General features: G+C 36.7%; 1 protein-coding gene across 2 annotated transcripts; it reads right to left on the bottom strand.

Moving 5' to 3' along the window:
• Positions 1-7,148: 7,148 nt before the first annotated feature.
• Positions 7,149-10,132, bottom strand: LOC149819519 (uncharacterized). Of its 2 annotated transcripts, XM_089985917.1 has the most exons (3): positions 10,025-10,132; positions 9,819-9,948; positions 7,149-7,737 (listed from the first exon to the last, which is right to left on the bottom strand). In XM_089985917.1, the coding sequence occupies exons 1-3, from the start codon at positions 10,101-10,103 to the stop codon at positions 7,638-7,640; spliced, it is 309 nt and encodes a 102-aa protein (XP_089842043.1). In that variant the 5' UTR covers positions 10,104-10,132; the 3' UTR covers positions 7,149-7,637. The 2 variants fall into 2 exon arrangements, 1 of the variants encoding a protein (XP_089842043.1); XR_016427427.1 differs by lacking the exons at positions 9,819-9,948; positions 10,025-10,132 and adding an exon at positions 8,560-8,699.
• Positions 10,133-10,576: the final 444 nt, after the last annotated feature.

Genomic DNA, 10,576 nt, shown 5'->3' with positions numbered 1-10,576 from the left:
CCATGAACGTTTACACGTTATAATCTTCATATCCTCCGTTTTTGTTTCTTTTATTTCCAACGATATAATGTAACAATACTAATGCAGTTTTTTTTTTAATTTTAACTTTCCCATGAGAAGTGCCCTTACTTCCGTGATGGTTTCTAGCTGTATTAACCAAGTCTACTTAGAAAGTTAGCTGTTCGTCAATTGATCATGTGTAAATTCAGTTTTCATGTTGAACGTGCTAAATTATCTCGTTTCTACGTCTGTAAGTCTATCATAACCATTGTAAGTCTATCATTAACCATATGGCACAAGGACTCCAAATCGAAACATACTTACTCGAACTTTAGTATGGCATTTTCAAATGGCCACATACAATAATTGGACATGATAAATAATAACTCTATGGCTTATAAAATTAAAATCCCATTGATATAACTGATCTTTTATGGGTGGCCAGCGGGGTGGTTGTGAGGGTGCTGAGATGATGGCATCGGATGAAACCAGTTTGGGTGTCTGTAGCTTTCAGAAGTGGGCCATGTAAGGCAGGGTAGTCATGAGCCTCCACCCGGGATTTTCCTCGCTTTGGTGAGGGTTCCTCATCATAAAAAAAGGTTGTATATATCAGTCTTAACTTCAAATCATCCTAAAGAAACAAATCTATGGTTCATTCAACTACAAATTGATTTAGAGGTGCCGAGCATGGACAACAAAGTGTGACCCAACTGAGCATGGACAACTAAGTGTGACCCAACTGATTGATTCATGTAGGTTTGAAGTTGAGGATGACGGCCCAAACAACAGCCACAAAAAGAGATGTTAATCATGGTGTGGATAAGAGGTAAGCCTCTCATCAAAGAAAATTGAGAGAGAGAGAGAGAGAGAGAGTTGGGGAAAGTGATTGAAGCAAAGATGATGAAACATTTGTCTATTGCCTTGTTTGGGTTTTGTGGAATTCTGTGCTCCTCGTGCCATTGCTCCCTTATGAAGTTGTAGGGAGTATGCCTGTTGGTGTCCAGCTTCTTCTGGAAAAAATAGACATGCTGATTAATGTTCTTTCATATAATTCTCATCACAAACATGACGCAGGTTTCTACTCAATAATGAATGTGTAGGCTCTTTATAAAGCTAATATCATTATTCATCATCCGGACATGTTGGGTCCCAGTGCACGCGCAGGGGGCTGGAAAACGATCCCAACAAAAGTGTTCAAACTTGGCTCATTCTTGTGGTGAGCTATCTGAGTTGGAGCTCATAATGAGCCTGAGCTAAAACACACATTGCCTTAGAGCTGGAAATAATAGGTTTACAAAAAAATAAATTGTTTCACAGGTGGAAATTCGACTATATAATTGGTTGTAAACCAATGCTCCAATCATTTGTTCTGCACTATACCATATAATGTAAAATATATTTTTTACTACTTAACAAGCTTGCACAAGCTGAGACTAACTGAATAGTCATCATTCATTTTTGGCTTACAGAGCCAATTATTTTAATTTCAAACGACTTCTACGATCTGAACACACAAGCTGAGCCGCTCGGCTTGTTTTCCAGCCCTGCATCTCTCTCTCTCTCTCTCTCTCTCTCTCTCTCTCTCTCTGGCTGGTCTCGATGACTGGTGATTTCTTAAAAAAAGTGGGCTGGGGGCATACTTGCAGAATTTAAAGTGCAAAAAAAAAATGAAATTTCTTGTCTTTGATCATACTATGGTGTCTCTTGATTTCCAGAAAAGTGCGAAAATGTAGGGTGTTTATGTAAAAAGTCCACCCAATCCTAATCTTTGGAAAAAAATAGATTATTCCTTCTTATCCAAAATGACTTGATGAATGGCCCACACTATTAGACCAAGAGTTCCCACTGTTCTACATTCGTGGTACATTTGAGTTTCAGACCCATTCCTACTTGTTGAATTACATTTTTTTTTTATTTTTTTTTGTCCAAATGCCCTATAAATGTGATCTACATGTTTTTATATAGTGGGAACCGACTTTTGAATTGTTAGAATTCGACATGTGTCTGAGATTTTTAGCGATGCCAAAATGAATGATTGTAAATGCACTGATTTTTTTTTACTATATAAACTGAGCACGCTGAACACAACTTCGAGGTTCGATTGAATAAAAACAACCTGCATCATCGTAAGATTCCAACTAGAATGTACCTATAAATTGTATTAAATCTACAACCGATGATAATCGATGGTGTTACTTTTCTAATGATGGAGTTTTTTCATCAATTGGACTTTACATGTTGCATTTTTATCATTCATTTAGTGAGCGGCATGTGTTCAAAAATTTCTAATTTTTTGCAGATCAAATATTACCAATGTGATCTACATCGTTTGTTTAGTAGGAAACTTGTTTAAAATCATGTGATTATGACAAATAATTAGGTTTTTAAAGGAGTTCAAAAATCAACGGCCCACTATGTGCTAAAATTTTATAACTTAAAAGATCACACACTTTTACATCAAAAAAGCACGATCTAAGGCTTGATCCTTAGCAAACAAACCATGTTAAATACATCTGGATGGTTAGATTGAGTCGATACAACTTGCACTTATGATTTCTAACTCATTAGTTTATTACCTTCATTAGTAGCAAATATTTTTTCATGTATATATAAATATATAGAGTAGTGGGAAGTTAACCGACTGCATCCTGATTGCTTGGGATCTTCAATTTTCACAATTTTTTCAAAATTCTGACCTTACTGATGTGTTCAACATGATTGATTTACTAGAAATTGACACTTGGATCATTTGATTCCGATGCATAGATAGGTTTTTATAAGGTTAAAAAATCAATGGTCTACAATTTTCATAAATTTTTGAGGCTTCAAATACCAAATTTTTCATCTAAAATGCATGATCCAAATGTCAATTCTAGTAAATCAATCATGCTGAACACGCCCGTAAGGTCAGAATTTCAAAAAAACACTAAAAAAATCTTAGGGAGTAGGGTTGGTACGTTTTCTATGTGGTAGGTTTTCATCTCTCTCTCTCTCTCTCTCTCTCTCTCTCTCTATATATATATATATATATATATATATATATATATATATATATATATATATACACACACGCTAGTGGACAAGGAACCCCAAGCAAGAAACTTTAATATTTATAATTTTTTGATGTTTTTTATAATAAGCTTGCTGATGTGATCTACATGTTTGATTAGTAGAAATCAGTGCATGAATCCTGCTATTTCGAAGTGTATATAAGTATGACAAATTTTCAACCCACATAAAAACATATTTTTATATTGAAAAAATATGATTGAAGAGTTAATTCCTATTATTTTGACAGTGTTGAACACATCCATGGGTTTTGCCACCTCTGACTATAAGCCCTCCAACTAAGGGGTTCCTACCCAAGAGAGTACTATATACCAAATACTCTCTCTCTCTCTCTCTCTATATATATATATATATATATATATATATATATATATATATATAAAGAGAGAGAGAGAGAGTCTTATTTCCTAAACAGTGTCAAAGAACAAAGTTTAGGTGTTTGCTTCATCATCCGATAAAAATCTCTATAGCTCTTATTTTGCATAAACATCAAACATGTATTAAAATTAGACAATTCCATCTAAGGACCCATGGGTCTGGACCCACCTGGGCCAGGTGCAGGTCCAGGTTGGCTGCCCTAACCGTTAGAGTGCCTCATTACTAATGATTCATAAATCGGCCCTAGTTAAGCAGGGATCCAGGGAAGCGGCTATGTGCCATGGCCAAGTGTCTTAGCCAATCACATGACAGCATTTAATGCGGGGCCTGCACTTTGTAACTGTAGGCCCCCATGCACAATAAGATACTCTTTTATTCTTACCGATGGTAGGCAGGAGCTGTCGTGACTTATTTTCACGCTCACCAGCCGGTCAAGATATCATTCGATGAAATTGAGGTCGAATGCAATCTTCTTCTTTTTTTTGAATGGAAGAAATGGTACTTCTCTACAACTATTGGTTTTGGATCGAGACTTGAACTTCAAGTTGCGAGACCTCATGTTCGATCATTAGATCCAATCTGAGTAGATCCAGATATAAATTTATATTTAGTGCTTTCGAGGTAAAACCGTGCGTCAAGCCCTTTGTGAAAATTTTGTGTTCAGCCTTGGGCTCATTTTCTTAAACAAGCTGGACTCAAGTAGTGTGCTTGGATCAGTTACATTATAATGTGCTTCTGTACGTTATTATCTACAAAAGTGAACCCCCCCCCCCCCCCCCCCAAAAAAAAAAAAAAAAGAAAAAGAAAAAAAAAAACCCTAATATAGTTAGGGGCTAGCCTTTCATACATGAGCTGGCCTTTCATACATGAGCTGGCGGTTTCAAATCTGCAGCATCCAAACCTTTACTTTTCTAGTTAGAAAATAATAATTCTATATAACATGCTCAAATTAATTTGAACCTAGCCGACTTCAAGTTCTCTCAATCTTAGCTGAGCTAAAAAAAAAACAAGGCTTAATTAAGTTCGATGGACCAGGGATGCGATTTGATTTAGATTTTGATATTTTCATATCCTATGGGTTTGAGTTTTGAAATTCCATCATCACATCTGACTATTATTCAAACAACTGTACCAAGTCCTACCACACTATTGTCATCCTGACCGTATCTCTCTCTCTCTCTCTCTCTGTTTGGCCTGCAAATTGGGGAGCATGTTGAGCTCTATCTTCAAATAATTATGAAATATGTGAGCAAGTGACCCACGTGGACATGGATATATAGATGCGTGCAATCAAACTGTTGGTCACAAATGATCATGGATGGCTTTATGCGTTGAGGACAGAGGTGTGAGCCCACTCTCTCTCCAATGCATAAACCGTTCAGTAATATGATGCATATTCAAATATGCCTCATCTGTATAGACATGCATCCTCCTTTTAAAGAGGAAAAATGGGTAGTATCCCGATAATGCTACTCACAGAAGGCGCAATTTCAGAAGCTCTCCTTTATTAACGAGTAACTTACATTCAATATGCATCAGATAGAAAAAAAAAGAAAAATATTGAATAAAATCTTCCAAGGCCTTTTTACTCAACTCACCAATCTGCTCCTTTCTCTCGCTTTATCGGAGATCCCTTCACAATTAATAAGCCTAGAAGATATGCTTAGGTGAAGTGAAGATCTCCCTGTAATTTAATACATCAAGCTGTGAGGCACCGTTCCATCTCTTTTCCCTATTTTCAACTACTAAAATCATTTGGGTTGTCTCCATTTCTTCCACTTTACTGATCCCATCTTGCATCTGGATTGATTCTTCTACAAAAGCTAACCCTAACCCTAACCCTAGCGTGGTTCCAGCTATTAACATCACACCTCTGCCAAGCTCTTTGTAAAAGATGAAAAGAGGGGACATGATTTTTTGTAATGTGTACGGAAATCGAATATATAAAGCAAAGAAGAGAGATGCAAATTTCATTTTTAACTAGAAAGTAGGTGAAAATGAACGGAAGCTAGTGACTAGAGCGTCATGGTGGCGTCAGTCCCACGCTGTGGTGCTTTGGTGGGCCCTCTCATGCGCCCCTTAGTCTCTAATCAATAGATTCTCCTTCTCTTGCTTCTAGTATATATTTTTTTTTTATTCTTGATTTATGTCGTTTATATGCTGATTTACTTGATAGATTGTTCTTTGAATCCCAAAGGTTCTTGGTAATTTAAACAGTGGCCCGTTTCCAATATAATAACAAGCATTAAAAATGAAATAATATTTAAATCATTTTTAGAAAGATTTCCATATAATCCTGCTTTTGTTTGATATCCCCCCACCACCACCACCAAAAAAAAAGGTCTCATGTTTTCTAAAAAGATATTTCAAAACCCAGCTTTTCACTCAAACTGTCAACTGGAGACCTGAAATTGGTCTCATGGTTCATATAAGTAGGGATGGCAGTGGACCGGGGTGGGGGTGGGAGACAAGGTCTCCACCCTCGCACCATCTTAAAATTTTGCCCTTTATCTATGTAAGGTTTTTGATTTTAACTTTCATCCCTGATCCATTTCCCGTTTCATGTTCTCCATCCTAGGTCCAAACTTAGCGAGGCAGGGCCCTGTTTCTCGGATCCTTCCACCGTTGAGGAAGGAGAGAAAAGAAATGAGAGCTACCGTGGATCGTTAGAAGGAGAGAGTTGAGATTCGAGAAAAGGTTTTAAGTTAAGGTTAAGAATATATATATATATATATATGTATATATATATAGTATAATAATAATTTTCTTAAAGATGATCCGAGACGGGGTGAAGTGGGGGGGGGGGGGGGATTGGGGCAAAGCTTCATCCCCGTTTCACGTCCTCCATCCCCGGTCCAAATGGGGTGATCGAGGCGGGGCTGTTTTCCCCCGTCCACTGCCATCCCTACGTATAAGGTATCATTTCTGACCTTTGCTTTGAAAAGGTGCACTCTTTTGGCTATTTTACATACAATAGGGTCAGTTTAATAATTTTATCATGCCTAACTCACGGTCAACCTGAGTTACTCCAACTGAGGTCTTTATTCAGCAGTTCAGTAAAAAATTGGGGGCTTGAAATGTACTTTTAGAAAATATGGGTCTCTCTTTTGGAATATGGCAAACAGTGGGACTGTAAATGGAATTCTCTCATGAGGCAAAACTCCAACTCTATGTTTTTCTGCAGGCACTCCTTTGGAAAATTAAACCACAGAAACTTGAGGGAAAGAGAGACAAAAAACAAAGATTACATAATTGACTAAAGGTCTCTAGCAGTCAAATAGGCACAGACCCATTTTCATATTTAAGCAAAGCTTCAATAATTTTGAGTTAATTTAATACATGACACAATTTCGATGATACTATTGACAATGAACTCGTATCCAATAATGTTGCAATTGAGTGTCCGTAACTGAAATTTTTTAGATCCATCTTAGTTATTACCTTTTCACTGAACCAAGAAATAGGGCCGGTAAACAAGCCAAATGAGCTGAGCTTGAAGTGTTTAAGCTTGACTCATTTTTTGTGGCGAGCCAATCACAGTTTTAGCTTATAATGAGTGAGTTAAATGAGCTGTGAGCTGAGTTCATGCTGGCTTCTTTGCATAAAAAACACATTGTTTTAGGATTTAAAAAAATGCATTGTTTCAAAGCTACAAGCACTACAACAAAGCAGTAGATTAGCGACGACGACCACATTCCGTCGCTAACCATGTTAGCGACGGATTAGCGACAACGCGGCGACAGTATGCTTACGTCGCGAATATTTCGACGCTAACTGGCGACGGAATAATTCCGTCGCCAAGTCCGTCGCTAATTGCGACAGAATAACGAGCGCTATATTCCGTCGCCAATCCGCCGGTACTAAACGGCGACCACGGCGTGGCGACGGATTTAATTCCGTCGCTAAGCCGTCGCTAGATTAATATGAATAGCGACGGAATCATCCGTCGCTAATCCGTCGCAAAAACGAAAAAAAATCAAAAAAAATTTATTTAAAAATTAATTACCGAGAACTGTACAATTTATATTTCCTGTACAATTTATATTTCCTGTAAATAAAAAACAAACCACACAAAAAAATTCATATAACAAGTATCTATAATAATTAATAGTTCCACCTTAAAACTAAGAAGTTTAATTATTTACAATTCAACAATTACAATTAGGAAAAATAAAAAAAATAGAACTTCTTCAACACAGTCCTCTAATCATCGCCAAGATTTTGTGCGTCTTCTTGTTCATTGTCTTTATCTGTCCCTTCAGCTCCACTACCCTGATTATCGCTAGCAGCCTACACAAGAAAAGAACAGTCAGTATTGATAAACAAAATATAATGAAATAAATTACACACTATATGTGATTCTATCATGTGCTCATGTGTGATCTAAGGCAATAAAAAAACTCTATATGTGATTCTATGATGCTCATATGTGTGCTAAGGCAGTCAAAAAATTGAATATGTGATTATAGCATGTTCATATGTGTTCTAAGGCATATAAAAAAACTCTATATGTGATTCTACCATGCTCAGATGTGCTTTAAGGCAGGCAAAAAACTATATATGTGATTCGATCATGCTCGTATGTGTGCTAAGGCAGTAAAAAAATTGAATATGTGAATATAGCATGCTCATATGTGCTCTAAGGCAGGCAAAGCCAAAAATTTTATATGTGATTCTATCATAAATGATATATAACATGTTCATATGTGTTCTAAGGCAGTTAAAAAACTCTATATGTTATTATAGCATGTTCATATGTGTGCTAAGGCAGTCAAAAAACAGAATATGTGATTATAATATGCTCATATGTGTTCTTAGGCAGTAAAAAAACTGAATATGTGATTATAGCATGCTTATGTGTTTTAATGCAATCAAAAAAACTTTATATGTGATTCTATCATGCTCATATGTGCTCTAAGACAGACAAAAAGTTAAATATATATATATGTGATTCTATTATGCTCATATGTGTGCTAAGGCAGTAAAAAAATTGAATATGTGATTATAGCATGTTCATATGTGTTCTAAGGCATCTAGAAAAACTCTATATGTGATTCTACCATGCTCAGATGTGCTTTAAGACAGTCAAAAAAACTATATATGTGATTATACCTGAGAGGGACCTGGAATCGAAGATCCCCTATCCTGAACAGCGGCCTTGATCTCATTTCGGAGAAAGGGGGCGACGGTGTATTGGAAGTAGTTATTCAGTGATTCATTAATGATCTCGCGTACATCATCACCGAAAAGAATAGTCGGCTGCTTGGAGCTTATGTCGGCGCAAGAAGTTGGTGAGCCGTAACTGGAAGAACCAATAACTGGTGAAGTGTTCATATTACTCCCAAACCCGAACACACGACCTTTTTTGGGTTCACCTACTGCAGTCACCCATGCTGTAGGATCAAATGATGGATGCTGAGTAGCGTCTTCGCCATATCGCTCTACCATTTGTTGCTCATATGCCTCCTACAAAATAATGTTTAAAGTATTCATTAATAATTAATGATAACATTATGATGACTTGCATATATATTGCAATGATTATTAATAGAATTAATACATACCGTTGTCGTTCTCGCCTTCTCTGATACGAAGACTCCCGTGGTCTTCCGTTTATGTGTTTCTACAAACACATCCTTATATGGTACACTGCCTCCTTTTTCTGCTTCCTGCGAAGTTAAATGACAAAAGATTTAGTACACAAATTTGCAACAATACTTATAAAATTAATATTATATATTGATGAGTTACCATTTTCTTTAGGTGGCTCCCAAATATCTTAGATCCACCTGTGTGTAGATGGGCTTCGGGCATCTTCGATCGATTTTGTGAAGCCTTCGCAGAGCGATTTTTAAATGCATCTCCCGCCCACATATCGCACATTTCATCCCAGTAATCTCTCCTGATAGTAATAGGACCATGGCCCTTCCACAGTAATGGATCATCTACTACGCCAGATGCTTTTTTTGCTGCAGTCTTCATAGTGTGCAGCATGTCTGCAAATCGATTGGCAGCCACCTTCTGCCACACCTTCCTTGCATCATTTTCTTCCACCGTAGTTGCAAAGCGATTCGAAGCCTACAAATATTTTCAGAAAGTTAGTAGACATTGCTTAAATAAATTAAATATGAAACACATTAACTATGAGGAACAACTGTATACCATGAATGAGGACCACAATCTGTCTAATACCTCCTTTGGGTACTCTTTCCATTGAGCAACTGGTCCTGGTAGATGTTGAAGAAGTGAATTCCTAATCTCCCGTACTACTTCTTGTGGCTCAAACCTCGTGCTGCACATGAATTGTTACACAGTAAATATCAATATAAAATATTTAAAAGATATGCAATAATTGAAAACAAAATACTTACGGTCGATTATCGATATACACTATTCGAATGAGTCTTCTTGTGCCAGCCTGAGAAGACCCTGTTTCCTGTGTTGGCTGTTGACTTGTGCGATCAACTGGTGTAGGTGGGTCGTGTACAGGCGCAACATCATCTGTAAAAAAATACACACCAAGTTCTCAGAATGTGCATTTGAACTAATCAAGCATCTAATTAGTTATATGATATACCTATCACAGGAGCCCGTGAAGATGAAGGTTGAGCCTGGCTACTACTGGATGAGCGACCACTATAACCTCCACGAACCATATTCTAACAAATAACATATGTCATACAATACATTCAAATAATTCACATCAAGTATTACAATGCATTCAAGTCATTCACATCAAGCATTGCAATGCATTCAAATAATTCAAATCATTGACATCAAGTATTGCACTAATTCAAATCATTCGTTAATTACATAAATTATAATACATTCAGATAATTGAAATCATTCACATCAAGTATTACAATGCATTCGAATCATTCGTATCAAGTATTACAATACATTGAAATAAAATTTTTAATCATTCACACCAAGTATTGCAATACAACTCACATCAAGTATTACAATGCATTTAAATAGAGGTTTGTAGTATAAGATTTTGCTCACTAGCTTGAGAATTCTTCCTCGTCACTAGTTTGACTTTCTTCTTCTTCTTCTTCTTCTTCTTCTTCTTCATTGTTTGCCCATCCACTTGGTACATCATTTGGATCACATTCCTCTATGAATGTTT

This window comes from Nuphar pumila, chromosome 13 (genome assembly GCF_984573655.1).
Source record: "Nuphar pumila chromosome 13, dmNupPumi1.hap1.1, whole genome shotgun sequence".
NCBI lineage: Eukaryota > Viridiplantae > Streptophyta > Magnoliopsida > Nymphaeales > Nymphaeaceae > Nuphar > Nuphar pumila.
The sequence above is the reverse complement of the archived record's forward strand: the minus strand, read 5'-3'. Positions and strand labels throughout refer to the sequence as shown.